The sequence below is a fragment of the Hylobates moloch genome, unplaced genomic scaffold (assembly GCF_009828535.3).
Source record: "Hylobates moloch isolate HMO894 unplaced genomic scaffold, HMol_V3 SCAFFOLD_14, whole genome shotgun sequence".
Taxonomy (NCBI): Eukaryota; Metazoa; Chordata; class Mammalia; order Primates; family Hylobatidae; genus Hylobates; species Hylobates moloch.
The window spans coordinates 68,350,158-68,368,313 of NW_026652289.1; the positions used below are offsets into that span (position 1 = coordinate 68,350,158).

The following is an 18,156-nucleotide window of genomic DNA, read 5'->3' on the forward strand; positions in this document are numbered from 1 at the left end:
TGGCTGACGGGTGGGGCTGGTGTGGAGGAGAAGTGTCTTGTGGTCAGAACACCTTCAGATTTTTGATATTTCAGCCATTATAGGTAGGTCGATTGATTGACGGTAAGTGTTATCTGAAGGCCTTAATAAAGATGCCTCCTCTAGGCATTTTCCCCCGCAGGAAACATGAACCACAACTGTTACTTGCTTTACACTAGTAAGTCTATTGGAGGTTGGGATGAAGCTGCTTTTATGCTAACTGGATATTTTGAATCACATGCCAAAGCCAAATATTTGTACATACAGAATGTGTGAAAATAGTGCAAAGCATGGCTCAATGACAAGTGTTCTTTTCATTAAATGAAGCTACTTTAAGGAATAGAGACTGTCTACCATTCAAGTACAAAACATTTCAAGATCTTCCTGGAAAACTATCTTAAGTGCACTGAATAATCAACACCAGATTTCAAGACAGTTATGCTGATACGTGGAAACTGGGCAGAAAGCACAGCGGGTCCATTTTAAGGATTTTTCCAAATATACCAGCTGGCTCTCTTAAGAGATCCCTTTGAAGGAAAATGTCTCCTCCAATGGAATTCAGCCTGTGGAAAAATACTTCAGAATGCGGAGCAGGCTTTCCAACAGTCTGCCTTCCCCATAATCTGATGTTCTTAGCGCCTGTAGATCTACATAGGCACGAGTTCACTTTTGTTCCTGCGTATTCTAAGAGGCGCTCTATGCACCACTACAAAAGTGAAGCTTTTGACATTGGAAGATACAAATCACAGAACTTCCACCATATTCTCAGAAATTCCTGTGACATGCAAATCTGCAGATTTCATCTTCCGATGGTACTAAACTGACAAAGTTAGGTATATCTCATCAATTTGTAAGTTTAAATCACAGGTTGTGTGTGCATTTTCTCAAGAGCTGGTCCCTTTATTTCACTTACAGGATATAATTACTGCTGTTAATATTAATACAAAAGTTAAATCATAATTGCGGAGTCACAGCAGAAAGTTTCACCTGTGGGTATTAAGCCCCTTGGGTGTCCTAGAAAATTTTTTTCAAAACATTTAAGCACCTTCAGTATGCCTTCTGAAAATTTTGCAAATAAGAAATAGCACAAGTTGTTGTAGGCATAGAAAGAAGTCTGGAGATTATGAAATTATGGTTCTGAAATTCAGAGCCCACATCAGCCTGGTTGCTGCATGAGAAGCCCCACCCAACTTTGTTATCTGAGTTGTGGAAACTGGAAAGTGACCAGTATTCCAGCTCACTTGTTTCCTCTGTGAACAAGGACAGGGCGTCCTCTTTGGCAATAAAAGAATTCACCACCTGGCCACTGTAGGGGCCTTGGTCCCCAACTTCATGTCCATCTATCCTGCCTCCTGCCCTAGACTCTTATAACTACGATCATAGTCAAGTGGATGAGTGCATCCACCCCATCAGCTATAAATTTAACCACAATAAATTAGGAGAACTAAGTCCCTCCAGCAAAGGCTGAGTCTAGCTGAAAAATAAATGAGTTCATGGAAGAATTCAGACCAGGAAATCATAGGGTTGTTTGTTTTTGTTTTCAGTTATCTTGGTGTTTTACAAGAATTCATTTGATATTCTGAATGAACTGGAAAGTTACTATAGTGATTGCTCCACTTTAAATATAGGGACACATCCTAAAGAGAAGCATTACAAACAGAAATCTGCCCAACAAGGATTATATAAGGATCTTATATTATAATGCCATATTTGTCCTTTCCAAATCCTGATGCTGTGATTACTTGAGGCTAAATGGGAACAGCAGAAAGTGTTTAAAGATGGGTCCGACTGGGTGTGGTGGCTCACACTTGTAATCCCAGCACTTTGGGAGGATGAGGCTGGAGGATTGCTTGAGCCCTGGAGTTCCAGACCTTAAGCCAGGGCAACATAGCGAAACTCCATCTCTACATAAAGTGAAAAAATTAGCTGGGTGTGGTGGTGTGCGAACGTAGTCCCAGCTACTTAGGAGACCGAGGCGGGAGGATCACTTGAACCTTAGGAGGTCGAGGCTACAGTGAGCCATGTTCACATCACTGCACTTCAGCCTGGGTGAAAGAGAGCAAGACTCTGTCTCAAAATAACTAACTAAATAAATAAAAATAAAGATGGGTCTCAGGGTTCCACAGGGGCTGCCGTGATCCATGAGTGGAGGAGGGGGCTTCTTAGGTCAGGTACTCTGATGTAATTCAAAGAATTACAGAGGCCTCGTCCAGTTCATTCAGACCTCACAGTGAAGCTGCAGAACTGGCCATTTGATCAGGGGGAACTGTCGGAGCGTACAGGACAGTGAACTGAATGAATGCTGAGGTTTGACTGCTTATTCCTTGATGAACCCTTGAGTCTTTGCTTCCCTGTGCCTTGGTCTGAACGTGGGAGAGAAAGAGGTAGCCTAAGCCATCTGCATGGGAGAAGAGTGAACAAGCCCATTAAGTTATCAGTGGGGCCCAGTGGAAATAGGGGGGATGTGACAGCAGGGAAACACAAGTGGCACCTCTCTGGGCCTCTCCTACCTGCACCAGGCCTCTTTCTGAAACATGAGTTTCTCTGGGATGTGTGTTTGCTGTTGGGGAGCTGGAGTGAGTCTGTATGGGTTGGAACTGTTTTCACCTCTGAATATGTCCTTATTTTGTGGTCATGCAGTTTTGGATTGAGATTGTCTGAGACTTCAAAGGAAATCCCAAAAGCTCGCAGGAGAGAATATTGAAGAAAAGCGCATTGTATATAGTACGGTTTGGCTTTTTTCTTCCAGCTGTAAAATTTGGCCGAATGTCAAAAAAGCAGAGAGACAGCTTGTATGCAGAAGTGCAGAAACACCGGATGCAGCAGCAGCAGCGTGACCACCAGCAGCAGCCTGGAGAGGCTGAGCCGCTGACGCCCACCTACAACATCTCGGCCAACGGGCTGACGGAACTTCACGACGACCTCAGTAACTACATTGACGGGCACACCCCTGAGGGGAGTAAGGCCGACTCCGCTGTCAGCAGCTTCTACCTGGACATACAGCCTTCCCCAGACCAGTCAGGTCTTGATATCAATGGAATCAAACCAGAACCAATATGTGACTACACACCAGCATCAGGCTTCTTTCCCTACTGTTCGTTCACCAATGGCGAGACGTCCCCAACTGTGTCCATGGCAGAATTAGGTAATGGCATGCATGCTTCTCCTGGGATGCTCTATTCATGCCCTTTGAAGTAAAAGGGGTATGTCTGACTTTCCTCTAATGAGTTCTGCTAAATGATGCAATTCACCTCTACCATTTGGGCCACTTAATTTTCTGCCCTGCCCCCTTGCTTTTGACCCTCTGCTGTTTCCCATGGTTTATCCAATACATGCATTGACCTCTCAGCATTAGAAATGGGACAAAAACCAACAGAAGCAGTCTTTGAATTGTGCAGAAAACTGTAAGCTCAGGAAATGGCTACATTAACTTCATTAGTGATTTACTTTAGTTATATTCCAAGGATTTGCTTTATACCTAAGGTGACAAAAAAAAAAATGGCAGTCCACAAACTGAACTTGGCCCACAGACATATTTTTTTGACCAGTGCAGAGTTTTAAAATTTTTGAATCAGTTGCTAATATTTAAATTTGGATAATTATACCCAAAAGTTCAGCTTTTTTAGCTTCTTGTGGGAGGGGAAAAAATGATCTATTTACACTGGGCCAACATTTGTGAATGTCAACAGCCAGGGGCTTACACCTTTCAATGGGCCTACCCCACTCCTGCCATTTATATCATATGCACAGCCCCTGTAGGCATCTAAGTTTTGCAACTCTAATATACAGTATAAACGTTCAACAGAAATTAGCTTCTTTACTTACCAAAATGTTCTGATGATGGATATTGGTGACAAAATTGATGTAATTCACATAAGGCTCACCATGCAAAAGACAAAAAACTGTCCTTTTCTTATTGCTGGAACATTACTGCTTCTTGGGAGATGTGACCTAGAAATGTTGATAACACAGACAATGGGCAATTTTCCATTTCAAGGAAGTTGTGTTAACATCGGCTGTTCTATTTAATCGATTTTTAAGTACAGCACTATTATTAGAAAACTTTGATAAGAACCTTTGTAGTTTTTGAATTTGATCTGCTCCTCCTGGTGGTTCCTCACACAAGGTTATAATCCTTTGGGATATTTCAATTAGTTGCTGTGGAGATGACTAAGTTAATACGAGGAGAGAATGAAGACTTCAGATGGAAAAGAAACAGCAGGTTCAGACTTGAGCACAGAAATCCTCAGTTCACAGAAATAATGGCTGTGTTCTTTAGACGGTCTCTCTACCTCTGTACCCCATAAAACATCTTTTAAGTGAGTGAAAATTTATATTTCCAGTAAAATCTTTCTCCAAATAGAACAAATTGAATGTTCTTTACGGTTTTTACACAAGCATCTCTTTATGGGTCTAAATTTAAATCCTCAAGAGCAGGGACATTTTAAGCCTGGTCTTTAACCACTGAACAGCATTAAAAGGTGTAATGCAGCTCTTTTGATTAACAGAGAAACCTCTGAACTAGAAGCCAAGCTGAGCAGAGGTAGGTTTGGTTTTTTTTTTTTTTTTTTTTTTCTTGAACTAGAACAAAAACCTTCCATTTTGGTCATGAAATCTTGGTTGGTTGAGCCTTAAGCAGAACTGTAATGAGAGTACAATTTTCAGATATGAATAAGGATTTGATTGAAAGCTGACATGATACCATGAAAAATGACCTGATTCATTTTAGGTTTGCCTCCACCTTACCATAAATACTAGTGACTCTGTCCTGTTTGCTTGCCAAATGTTCAATCCTGAAATAAATCCATAGGCCTTAGGCAAAGCGTTGCCCTTGAACATGGCACTTTGGCTAAAAAATGCACTGATACCGAAGTGGGGCCAGAAATGGCTGAGCCGATTCCCTGAGGCTCCCGGACAAGTCAGCTTCCTCTTCCATGGTCTCACTTTCCAGTGCAGTCTGGGAGCACTGCCCCCTCATGCTTGCTCTATGTGCTTTTAAATTAGGGATTTTTCACAGGTGTTGTGGCATTTTCCAGGATAAATTAAATGAGATAAATCACTAGGAGAATTCTCAAACCCAAAACTAAACTAGCATTTACCTGGAAAGTATATAATTGGGTTCTAATTCTCTTATCCCATTTATACATGCAAAGTGTTCCAGGGAGCTAAGAGTATCATGAAAGTGGCCCAAATCTTGTTGCTGCTTCTCCAAAGCTACTTAAATTTCCCTGGTATTTCTTTTGGGGCTTAAAGCCTGCTATCTCTTTAACTAAGATTCTTGACTTCATTTCAGGCTAAACTTTGTCATCAGATTTTAAACAAATGAAACCAATTGTATAATAGGAAAATAAATTATAAACCAACACATCCTAAGTCTAATTCTCTCTTTCAAGTGTAGTATGCACAACCTATTACTTTTAGTGAAAAATATGTCTTCATCCTTGGCTAGGAAATTTTGCCCTTGGTGTACAATTAGTACCTGAATTATACATTTCAGATAAACAACCTAGGTTTTAAGTGCAAATTATGTCTGTTACTATAATTGATATCTAAAGCTTTGCGCAGGAGAGACAACTGATATATTGGGCAAAGCATGAGACAAGAAATCCGCTTATATGGGTTGTGGTCCTAGCATTAATATAAGTTATACAACCCAATATACATCACGTAACATCTGCGAGCTGTAGTTTCTGTACTCCTAGAATATAAAGGTCTGTGTCTGAATCATAGCTCTGCCACTTGCCAGCTGTGACACCTTGAAGAAGTCACTTCACTGTGGTTCAGTTTCCTCATCTGTAAAATGGAGATAATACTAGTACCTTTCTCTTGGGGTTGTTATAAGGATTAAGTGAGAAAACATACAGATTCAGGATAGACACAAATTATGTGGGACTGGCATATAGTAAATGCTATATGTATTAACTGCTATCATAATTATTAATGTCATTATTATTTGTTAAACAAGGACAGTTTGGACCAGATGCTGTCTAAAGTTCCTTCCCACTATGAAAATCTGTGACTAACTCAGAAGCGAGGACTTCCCATCTGAAGTATCAAGGCACTGGCTGTATTGCTGAAGCAATCACATGACTTGCCCCAGTCACAAAGTGAGGTAGACTATAGATTATCTGCTGAGCTCAGACAGAAACCAGGTCTCCTAACTCCTAGCCCAAGATATTTCACTATTCCAAACTTTATCTGAGAGACCACGCTTAAATTCTCGAATTTTATTCAGCCTGACCATACTCGCCTTTGCTGAAATGGAGATTTAAAAATAGCAAAGTGTCTAAAATCTTACACTTGCCAAATCGACTATGAATTGGAATGAAAGGCTGTTGGTGAGCAGATGGTGTGAATGCAACCACTGCCCTCTACTGGTATGTCATGTACATTGCATGGTTTGTTGTCTCACTTTTTATTGGCTGTTTTAAATAGGGATAAGTGGCCACAGTTTCTTAAGACAAAGTGAAACCACAAGATGCTAAGTATCTTATTAACTAGAAATGAAACATAACCTGGAAGGAAATGATATGAGCCTCTTCTCATCCTTCACTCCACAGCATCCCCCCCTACTTCCCTGTGAAGACTCTTCATCTTCATCATTTTTTTATCAGCAAAAATTGGTTTACATTCTAGAAACGATCTTATATAGTGAGAGTTCTTTCCAAAAGAGGTAGTTCACTACCTTATTTATGTATTTTCTTGTTTCTTACTCCCCATTATTTTTGTCTTTACTCACCTATTCTCCAGTGTCACTGATTCTAAGACACGTAATTTACTGGCTTCTCCCTCTCACTCTCAGTTTCTCATTCTTTCCTTTACATTTGTTCTTGTATTTGTGTTTTATTTTTTATGTTATTTATTCATGCTGTTTTAGTGTCTATGTGTTGCCAAGTAGGGCCATTCAGGTTTATTATGTTTCAGTGTCTCTAAGGAGATTCTGGTTTCCAGCTCCATTTAGGTGAACCTGCTCTGTTTTCACACAAACAAGTCTGCTTCTGTTTGACAAAAGCAGTAACAAATTTCCAAACAAATAGATACTCTCCCTAGTGTTGCCAAGTTTGCATTCAGCACCGTTCTTTTAAAATGATTGCCTATTCTATACTCAAAACCCTAGGGAGAGGGATCATTTTTTGATATGGTTTTATATTCATGGGATTTTGTCAATTCTTTTAAAAAATAATTCTTTAATCATCCTTCCCTTCCAGAACAATTATTACCAAGCTGCTCCAAATTGTTAGTTCCTGGCATCTAGATTCTAGCAGCCTTCTATGTGGTCCTCCTGCCTGAGCTTCTCTGTGCTTCAATCCACCAACCACAAAACTGCTTGTTCCATTTCCCCAGATATAATTTTCTTTTTTTTTTTTTTAAGAGGGAGTCTCGCTCTGTTGCCCAGGCTGGAGTGCAGTGGTGTGATCTCGGTTCACTGCAACCTCTAGCTTTCAGTTTCAAGCGATTCTCCTGCTTCAGCCTCCCAAGTAGCTGGGATTACAAGCACCCGCCACCACGCCCAGCTAATTTTTGTATTTTCAGTAGAGACAGGGTTTCATCATGTTGGCCAGGCTGGTCTCGAACTCTTGACCTCAGGTGATCCACCTGCCTCAGCCTCTCAAGTAGCTGGGATCACAGGCAGCCAACACCATGCCAAATTTTTTTGTATTTTTAATAGAGACAGGGTTTCACCATGTTGGCCAGGCTGGTCTTGAACTCCTAACCTCAAGTGGTCTGCCCAGCTCATCCTCCCAAAGTGCTGGGATTACAGGCGTGAGCCACCACACCCAGCCAATCTCTTCCTTTTCTGACAGCTTCAATTACTTTTTTCTTTCTCTTCTTCTGTAATTCAACTTCATACCTTATTATCTAGACTTAAATTGTCCTTCCAGTGTGTTCATACGTGTTCACCAGGTTACAAGTTCCTAGAGAAAACTTCTTTGGCCTCTAGGTCTTTAATAACTTCAAACTCCTTACGCTCAAGTGTAATAATAACTAATATTCTGTAGCACATTCAAAGTAATCCTCCCCATTCTAAGGGCTCAACTCTTTTAATTCTCATAGCAGCCCTATGAAATAGGTACCATTTCCCTCATTTTACAAATGAGGAAACCAAGCACAAAGAGGTTAAATAACATACCCAACCAAGATCACACAGCTAGTAAGTAGCAGAGCTGAGATACAGACTCCAATGGTCTAGCTCCAGAGTCTGTGGCTTCACAACTACACTATGCATAGCCACATGGTAGGCCCTCAGTAATGCTTGTTCTGCAATTTGCAGGAAAAACAAAAGAAATACCTAGTTGTCACCATAAAAGAATATCATTTTCTAGTTTTTCAAGAATAAGAATAATCCTTCCCAGGTCAATGTTATGTGGCAGATGTGTCTTCATAAAAATGCCAAGAAGAAATACCACGTCAATCATTTCCTATGTCTATCTAGGTCAATATTTTTTCATTCCTAGACAGTGGTATAAAGGCACAGAACAAGGGCAAAGTCAGGAGGGTCTTTGAAGTCACCAAGTGTTATCTTCAAATGTTGGCTTTGCAAAGTCCCTATCCTCCTTCACATTCCCAAATACAAAACAGTTCCAAATTACTTGTTTAAATGTGTACAGACAGTCAAAACCCACACAGCACATTGTTTTCTACTTGTTATTTCTTAAAGCAAATATTAAATCAGTAATTATTCAAAGAACTTGGCTTTTCATGTTTGTGATCTCCCGTTTTCTCCTTAGAACACCTTGCACAGAATATATCTAAATCGCATCTGGAAACATGCCAATACTTGAGAGAAGAGCTCCAGCAGATAACGTGGCAGACCTTTTTGCAGGAAGAAATTGAGAACTATCAAAACAAGGTATGATCTGAGGAATTTCTCCTCCTAGGATTGAGGCAATATTGGGAAGGGTGTTGGTATAGGAAAGTTGGTCAAGAGTTCACACAGACCAAAGAATGAATGTCATCAGGTTTCTGTTTAAATATCTTTTTTCCGAAGCTGCTAATGTACTTGAAGCTTTGCCATTTTACTGAGATGCCTGCATGCAAAATTTCAGCAATAGCAAATAATTTCTATTGTGCTTTCCAGGTATACACATACCTCCTTCCATTTGTCAACATGAGAATAGATTAAGCAGCTTCCAAAAGCCTAAATGAATTGAGAATTGTCTCAATATCACAATCGAAGATTTTAAGGTCTGGAAGTTCATGTAAAATAATCTCAGCCTCATGTTTCTGGAAGTTGACAAGGAAGCCTCATGTTTCTGGAGGTTGTATTAGGGAGTATATACAAAAAAATTTAGAAGCTGTCATCATAACTCCAGTCTGAACATAGCAATATGAGGCTGACAAATAGTACCCTACTTGCCTTTTTCTATAAAACACCCAGATCAACAAGATTATCTAGGTGAATCCATTTTACATTTGAGGAAAACTAACATCCGTTGGCATGTCTGGAGAGTGAAACATCAGGACCAGACCTTGACTCCTGGCTCCTAATTCAGTGTTCTTCCACCCTATCATACCGGTGGAAACAGTCTGAAACTAAGATTGGAGAAACAAGTTGGCAACAAAACAGATCCAGATCATTCTGTAACTGAATTGGAGAGTGTGAATATAAAAGGAATTTAACAGGACATGTTGGGGAATAGCAACACATTGCTTTGTTTGCCTTTGAGGTAGCAGGTAATGCCAGCAGCCAAAGCTACAAAGGAGAAGCAAGAAAACAGTAAGAAGCAACAAAGTATGTGAAATGGGATTTTAGAGTCAGAGATGCTTGGATTTGAATCCTAGGTCCCATATCCACTAGTTTTTTGTTTTGTTTTGTTTTGAGACAGAGTCTAACTCTGTCGCCAAGCTGACACTTGCACTGGCGCAATCTCGGCTCACTGCAACCTCCACCTCCCGGGTTCAAGTAATTCTTCTGCCTCAGCTTCCCAAGTAGCTGGGACTACCGGTGTGTACCACCACGCCTGGCTAATTTTTGTGTTTTTGGTAGGAACAGGGTTTCACCATGTTAGCCAGGCTGGTCTTGAACTCCTGACCTCAAGTGATCCCCCTGCCTCGGCCTCCCAAAGTGCTGGGTTTACAGGCGTGAGCCACCGTGCCCAGCCAGAAAAAATATTCTTATGAAAGTGAATTAAAACAAGGATGTCATAAAGCACCTAGCTCATAGTAGGTGCACAATAAATTCAGTTGATTCCTCCTTTCTCCCTTCCCCCAAGTAAAGTGGTGTTAAATTTCCCAAGGCAAAATAATTACTTAAAAGAAGATCCAGGCCGGGCACGGTGGCTCATGCCTGTAATCCCAGCACTTTGGGAGGCCCAGGCAGACAGATCACTTGAGGTCAGGAGTTCAAGACCAGCCTGGCCAACATGGTGAAACTCTGTCTCTATTAAAAATACAGAAATTAGCTGGGTGTGGTAGCAGGTGCCTCTAATCCCAGCTACTCAGGAGGCTGAGGCAGGAGAATCACTTGAACCCAGGAGGCAGAGGTTGCAGTGAGCTGAGATTGTTTCACTGCACTCCAGCCTGGGTGACAGAGCGAGACTCCATCTCAAAAAAAAAAAAAGAAGATCCTACTTTCCCACTCTTCGTGGCCCAGGGCTAAAGCAGTGGCATGCTTTGCTTTCATAACTCTGCAGCTTCTGCTACAAAACCTAACATCTTCCTGGAGGATGTTAATGTGTTTCCCTCTTTAACAGCAGCGGGAGGTGATGTGGCAATTGTGTGCCATCAAAATTACAGAAGCTATACAGTATGTGGTGGAGTTTGCCAAACGCATTGATGGATTTATGGAACTGTGTCAAAATGATCAAATTGTGCTTCTAAAAGCAGGTATGTGCTTTGCAAGTGAATTTTGAGATCTCTTCCTAACCTTTCACCCGCTTATTAAAGAAATGCTTGGTAAGGAAGGTGTCGGGAACAGTTTTTCTCCAATGACAATAGCTCAGGTTTTTCTTAGCAGAAATGGAGTTCTTTTCAAAGGTTCTGAGGTATATTCAGGAAACATTCCCCCCACTTTGCATCTCTTCTAGGTGAAAAGATTAATCTGAAGGTCACCTGCATTCCCAAATTTTCCCATCACCTGTGTTTTGCTTCTACACTCCAAGTCCTCCGAGTTTATGATGTTAGGAAGAAGGAAGTAGAACTCAGAAAGATATACTTGTTTTTGATTCTTGGTTTTAGTACATATGAATCAATGTTTTCCTAGCAACTCTGAGACTCTGCATTGCGAGGTAGAAGAGTGCTAAGGAAGTAATTTATAAATCAACCCTCACTTCAGTTAAACAGGGCTTAGATTCAGCACAACAGTCTTTTAATTACATAGAAAACTCTGCCCTTTTGGATAGACAGCTGATGTCTATCCAAAACTGAGCTAGCTAACTGAGAACCCACTAGCTAAACTGCACACGACACCCACCATGCTGTCTCAGGAGTCTCTACATGAGCACCTCAGAAACAAACTCACTAACATCCGATGACCCAAATGACCCAAACCATTTCTGCCTCTGCTTAGGTTCTCTAGAGGTGGTGTTTATCAGAATGTGCCGTGCCTTTGACTCTCAGAACAACACCGTGTACTTTGATGGGAAGTATGCCAGCCCTGACGTCTTCAAATCCTTAGGTAAGGGGATATCAAGGTGCCTTTTATTCAAATCGGGGCTATAGGAAAAGATGCGGGTTGAGTGAAAGCTCTGCTTGGACAAAATGAAAACTGTTTATTTAGAAACAAACATTAAGGGGTTTTATACCTATTTTACTTTCTAGTTAGTCACTGTAGAAAAGTCATATAGCTCAAAAGTTTTTTGTCTACATTACATGTAAAGATGTAGAGTTTCATTTTATCTAGTTGGTAATCAAAGGGATTTATATGACCTGTCCTTCCAGTTCCCTTCCAGATTTTAAGAAACCAGATTTGCTGGTGATGTATTATTCAGATAACCTTTAGGATGTGAGTTGATACATAAAATTAAGCAAAGGGCAAAAGCTTTGCCCTTCCATCCCCCTCAAACAGTAACCATTAATGAGACTGAAATGCAGATATCAAAGAAATAAAAGTTATAGTTAAGTGAAACCATGACATATAATTTATAATAAATAATTTTGGGCCAGGCGCAGTGACTCATGCCTGTAATCCCAGCACTTTGGGAGGCCGAGGCAGGAGGATCACCTGAGGTTAGGAGTTTGAGACCAGTCTGGCCAACATGGCAAAGCCCCATCTCTACTAAAAATACAAAAATTAGCTGGGCATGGTGGCGCATGCCTGTAGTCCCAGCTACTCAGGAGGCTGAGGCAGCAGAATCACTTGAAACCGGGAGGTGGAGGTTTAAGTGAGCTGAGATCATGCCACTGTGCCCCAGCCTGGGTGACAGATTGAGACTCTGTCTCAAAATAATTAATAATAAATTTTGGATTTCTATAAATAAAATGAACATAGTTATTAAGAAGAATGGATAAGTATCTAAAATGAGTGATTGTTTTAAAAAGTTATATGACAGAAGATACATATAATGAACTGTCATGTAGCACATTACATATACATTTATATGTAAAATATGCAAATCTGAAGGAATAGACACCAAACTTAACCAGTCTTTTAGAAAATGGATTATTATTTTAGGGGACTTTCACATTCTGTGTTTTCAGGTTGGTAAATAGTTACAATAGTTTTACCACCAGAATGTGTCATTTGTTAACATTTTTAAGGATTTTTCAGATGAAATAGAGTTGAAAACAAAAATGAGTTAATTTAACATATCAGTTAGAATATGGCTATTAGACTGTATAGGTTAAAAGTATAGGCTCTGAAATCAGACAGCCTAGCTTTGCTTCTTCTTAGGCTGTACTTTCTACCTGTGTGACCATAGGTGCATTACTTTCCAAGTCTCAGTTTCCTTACCTCTAAAATTGGGATAATAATAATCCCTCCTTCATAGAGCTGTTTTAAAATAAGAAGAAAGGCAAAGAAATATCTTAGAGCAATACTTGCCACAGTAATCACACAACAAAAGTTCAGTCTCATTATTTTGAATGAGGATGATGGTGGCAATGGTGATGTGATGGAAGTGGTGGTGATGGCTAAACAGATTTTTCTTTTAAGATTTTAAACTATTATACTGTAGAAATGTTACTATTATTCCTTCTGATCTTCAACCACTAGATCTCTCTTCACCTTCCCCATGTTTTTCTCCTAAGACCTCCTATTGAACTTAGGAGAACCTTAGGAAAACCTAAGACCTAGGTTGTTCTCCTAAGACAATAACCAAAATTCTAAACTGTCTTTATTTTCATTTTGGCAGGTTGTGAAGACTTTATTAGCTTTGTGTTTGAATTTGGGAAGAGTTTATGTTCTATGCACCTGACTGAAGATGAAATTGCATTATTTTCTGCATTCGTACTGATGTCAGCAGGTAAGACAACCAAATAAAAATACAAATGGTTTTAGAATTGTCTAAGATAAAGAATTTTTACGAGGCCCATACGTTTAATAGCTATAAAATATTTGGGAGCTACTAAGAGAGGTCTCCACCCTTATTAAATTGGATTTTAAGTCTTCAAATAACACCCTCTCTTCTCCACCCATCCAACACAAACATATGTTCTTTTGAGAAAACCTCATGCCTTTCAGATAAAATGTAAAGAAATGAGAATTGAACAAAATCCAGTCCAGAATTAACCTCCTGATACCAAGAGAAATGCTGTGGTAGAATAGGGTTGCCTTTCTTAACACCAGTCTCCAGGATAACGTGATTTTTAAGACATCCTATTTTTGGTTAAAATCCATTTAGATGTCATCCACTAGATTATCTGAATTTAATCTGTGTTTTCAACCAGTACTGCATGTTTGGAGATAATCACTTTTGCTAAGTTACTACCTTCTATTTGGAAGACTTAGACATAAGTCTTTATCCTAAATTAACAACCCTTAAGTCACTTGGAATTCTACTGACAATTTTAGTTGACAAAGATTACAAGAAAACTTTCATATTTTTCACAAAAGCTAGCAGGATTGATAATGAATATTTCATTCCAAAGTATAATTATTAGAACGTCTCGCGGGGCCATGGTGGTTTCATTTGCACTCATATGAGTATGGCCTCATATTTAATTGTTTATCCTTTGGAAGGGGAGGGTCCTTCCTTTAAGTATTGGTAAAAATGGAAAGGTTTAACACCCTGTTTTATAACTTCCTTAGATCACTTTTCACTCCATTAGGAGAAATTTTGAAAGAGGAGTGAAACTGGCCTCTGAGTCTCTAAATATTCATTGTGATATAATTATCTGTATCAAAAGAATCCAGAGAAGGAGGATCCTGACACCATGTCAGAGGAATGCTAAAGAATATCTTTTTTTTATATTTAGATCGCTCATGGCTGCAAGAAAAGGTAAAAATTGAAAAATTGCAACAGAAAATTCAGCTAGCTCTTCAACACGTCCTACAGAAGAATCACCGAGAAGATGGAATACTAACAAAGGTGAGTGCCAAAGGCTTCTAGTTGGCATGGCCTGAACTATCCCCTGGCACAAATCATGCTGCCAGTATGGTCATGTAAGTCATATGACCAATTCCCAAAAGTATGAGAAAGCAACACGCTACTAAAAAGAAAGAAATTTCCATTTCAAAAAAATTGTTGAGCCACAACTCATTATTCAGTCTAAATTATACTTACTATAGTTGATTACAAAGTGTCCTGCAACAATAAGGCAATGTAGGAAAAAAAGTTACATTCTAGAAATTCTCTTCCATCAAAGTTGGGCATAAAGCAGAGTTAATATTCTGCACTGACGTAAACTGGAAAAATAATCTTTGAATTTATGTATTTTTTAGAGACAGGGTCTCACTCTGTCTCCCAGGCTGGAGTGAAGTGGCACAATCATAGCTCTATGCAACCCTGAACTTCTGGGCTCAAAAGATCCTCCTGTCTCAGCCTCCTGAATAGCTGAGACTACAGGTATATGTGCTACCACACTTGGCTAATTTATTTATTATTTTTTGTAGAGATGGGTATCTCGCTATGTTGCCCAGGCTGGTCTCGAACTCCTGGCCTCAAGCAATCCTCCCTCCTCCACCTCCCATAGAGCTGAGATTATAGGAGTGAGCCACCGTGCCCAGCCTATAATCTTTGAATTTAGGAAGAAGTTATAAAGGACTAAAAGACTTAATCAGGATGACCATATATACTAATATTATTTCTACTTCCATTAAATTCATTAGTCATCAACAGTAAATGACTTTTGCATTTTTGTCAATTTCCCATCACTACTCTGTATTCAAAGCATAAGGTTTCATTTTTACCAATCATTATCTTTCACAATAAAAATGATTATAATGCCAATTTTTTAAATGTGCTAATATCCTTCAGTGCTATTGCTAGTAGTATATATTTGGTCTTAGAACAATCAGCCCTGTTCTTTCTTATTTTATGTATTTTATTGTGTGAGATGATGTGAGAAGTTTTTGGTTTTGTTTTCTTGTTTATTTGTTTGCTTGTTTTTTTTCTCCTTTATAGCGATGTTAGATCAGAAAGGGGTAACTGGGGGTTAATTGCTGTTTTTGCTTTTGATTTCGCACCTGTTAGGTCAGAAAGGGGTAACTGGGGGTTAATTGCTGTTTTGCTTTTTGATTTTGCACCTGTTAAATGAGCAAACGGGGCAGGAATGGGAAGTAGAAAGGAGGAGCCCTGTCGGGAGCTTCACTCTCCATCTCTTTGCCCAAATGCAAGAGTACCATTAGGATCTCTGATTATAAACAGCACTTAACATCTGGACAAGATCTAGTGAAAACATTTCCTAGAGAAGGTTATTCTGGGTTAAAATAATAAGCAGTTTGCCTTTGTGAGGTGCTTTGGAATCTAAAAATAATTTTGCAAATTGTGTCATTACCCTCAGCTGGTAAATGGTCAATGCTGGGACCTCCATCCAGGCCTTCTGCCTCTATTATTTTGCTTAGACCCAGCATTGCTTTATTACAGGCAAAACTCCTTATCGAAAAGAAACATGTAGTTATCGGAGTTGACTAGTGCCAGTTCTGCATAAAATGTGTAGAGGATGCCATCACCTCCAGTTGCAGTGCCTTCACTACCCACCCACCACTGCCCTCACCTGCTTCTCTATCACCAGACATCTTTTTGCACAGTGGTAGAAGGCAGGATTCCAGGAAGTAGAGCAGAGGGCATCTTGGAGTAGAAGGAGAAATCAAGAGCCTTAGGTTCTGTATGAGTCTGCTGCTGACAAGCTGTGACAACTTTTGCTTATGAACAGCTTTTCTAGTTATTATTCATCTTGAAAATCATATTTAATGTATACTTGGCATTCTATGACATGACTATATCATCATTTATTTTTTTTTTTAAGAGACGGAGTCTCACTCTGTCACCCAAGCTGGAGCGCAGTGGTGCAATCACAGCTCACTGAAACTTCCACCTCCTGGGTTCTAGCAATTCTCCTGCCCCAGCCTCCCCAGTAGCTGGGATTACAGGCGCACACCGCCATGCCTGGCTAATTTTTTTTTTTTTTTTTTTTTAGTAGAGACAGGGTTTCACCGTGTTGCCCAGGCTGGTCTCGAACTCCTGAGCTCAGGCAATCCAATCGCCTTAGCCTCCCAAAGTGCTAGAATTACAGGCGTGAGCCACCGCGCCCAGCCATCATTTATTTTTACCAATCCTCTGCTACTGGATGTTTAAGTTGCTTTAAGTGTGTTTCACCATTGTAAACAATGTCATAGAGATCATTCAGATTCCCTGATCTTTGATGCTTATGCCTGTTCTTGCCTGACGGTGTGTCCTTTCTTTCACTTACAGTTAATATGCAAGGTGTCTACATTAAGAGCCTTATGTGGACGACATACAGAAAAGCTAATGGCATTTAAAGCAATATACCCAGACATTGTGCGACTTCATTTTCCTCCATTATACAAGGAGTTGTTCACTTCAGAATTTGAGCCAGCAATGCAAATTGATGGGTAAATGTTATCACCTAAGCACTTCTAGAATGTCTGAAGTACAAACATGAAAAACAAACAAAAAAATTAACCAAGACACTTTATATGGCCCTGCACAGACCTGGAGCGCCACACACTGCACATCTTTTGGTGATCGGGGTCAGGCAAAGGAGGGGAAACAATGAAAACAAATAAAAGTTGAACTTGTTTTTCTCATGCATATGATTTCCATTATGCCTACAGATATGGACCCTTTTTCTGTCTTGACTTCTTGATCGTTGACCTCTGTTTACAACAGAAGGAGGGTACTAAAGTCGGAGGATTTCCTTTTCTTGTAGCTCACTGCCCACAGACTTTCTACAGTCACCAATCTGTCAGTAACAACAGCGAGTCCAGCAATAATCGGTGACTGGTGTGCATAGCGGAGGTTGCGGCATTACTTTGCACAACTAGCTCTTTGTTTCATGAAGGAAGTTTTTATTTTTTCACCGATTATTGCCAGTCCGCAGGATGGCATGAAAAGGGTCCATAGCAGTAGCAACAATAGCATTATAATATATTACAGGGTAAATGGGCATGAAGACTATATATAGCTAAAAGAGATATTGTTTATATATTGTTTTAAGTAATATAAAATGTAGTTACTGGTGTAGCTTTTCCTGTTGAATTGATAAGGCACTTTCATTTTGCACCTTTTTCTTTAAATTAAATGCTAGCGTGTTCACTGTCGTGTCGCATGTGCACCAGAAACACAAGTTTAACTGAGAAGGCTTGGAAGGTACGTTGGGAGGTATTTATGCTGCTGTTTACAAAATTACTTTTAAAAGACTGGCTGGTCATATCTAGAAACCACCACGTTGGATTTTTTTTTTTAACATGTGAATTTAGAATTAGAAACGGAACTCTCCCTAAATTATACTTTCCTTTTTGGTTAAGTTTAATGATAGATGTGTTTATGCTTCATACAAAGTTGAATGATTGATTGGCACGGTGGACGTATACCATTATGATCATTTTTTTTTTTAAAGCTTTTTAAAATGCCACCTCATGGAGGTGAGAGGGAGGAGAAACTCATTTTACACAATTCAGTAGTTAAATATGGACTCAGTCTCAACTTGGAATTCTTATGTTTTGAGAACAAATCAATAACCAGAATATTTATTGGAATCTAGCCTTTATTATAAGAAGGACCCAAAGATTATATC

General features: G+C 39.7%; 1 protein-coding gene and 1 long non-coding RNA gene across 3 annotated transcripts in view; one reads left to right on the top strand and one right to left on the bottom strand.

Moving 5' to 3' along the window:
* Positions 1–17,169, top strand: part of RORA (RAR related orphan receptor A) — a 729,290-nt gene extending 712,121 nt beyond the window's left edge. For both annotated transcript variants that reach the window (XM_032175265.2, XM_032175266.2), the window contains 7 exons: positions 2,768–3,163; positions 8,748–8,869; positions 10,713–10,845; positions 11,528–11,635; positions 13,311–13,421; positions 14,374–14,486; positions 16,812–17,169. In XM_032175265.2, coding sequence (XP_032031156.1) covers positions 2,768–3,163; positions 8,748–8,869; positions 10,713–10,845; positions 11,528–11,635; positions 13,311–13,421; positions 14,374–14,486; positions 16,812–16,976 — 1,148 coding nt within the window. In that variant the 3' untranslated portion in view covers positions 16,977–17,169. The remainder of the gene's footprint in view (positions 1–2,767; positions 3,164–8,747; positions 8,870–10,712; positions 10,846–11,527; positions 11,636–13,310; positions 13,422–14,373; positions 14,487–16,811) is intronic.
* LOC131381116 (uncharacterized) overlaps positions 1–18,156 on the bottom strand; it is a 94,304-nt gene that overhangs the window by 68,430 nt on the left and 7,718 nt on the right. The window contains exon 2 of the long non-coding RNA XR_009209587.1: positions 3,844–3,969. This is a non-coding gene — a long non-coding RNA (uncharacterized LOC131381116). The remainder of the gene's footprint in view (positions 1–3,843; positions 3,970–18,156) is intronic.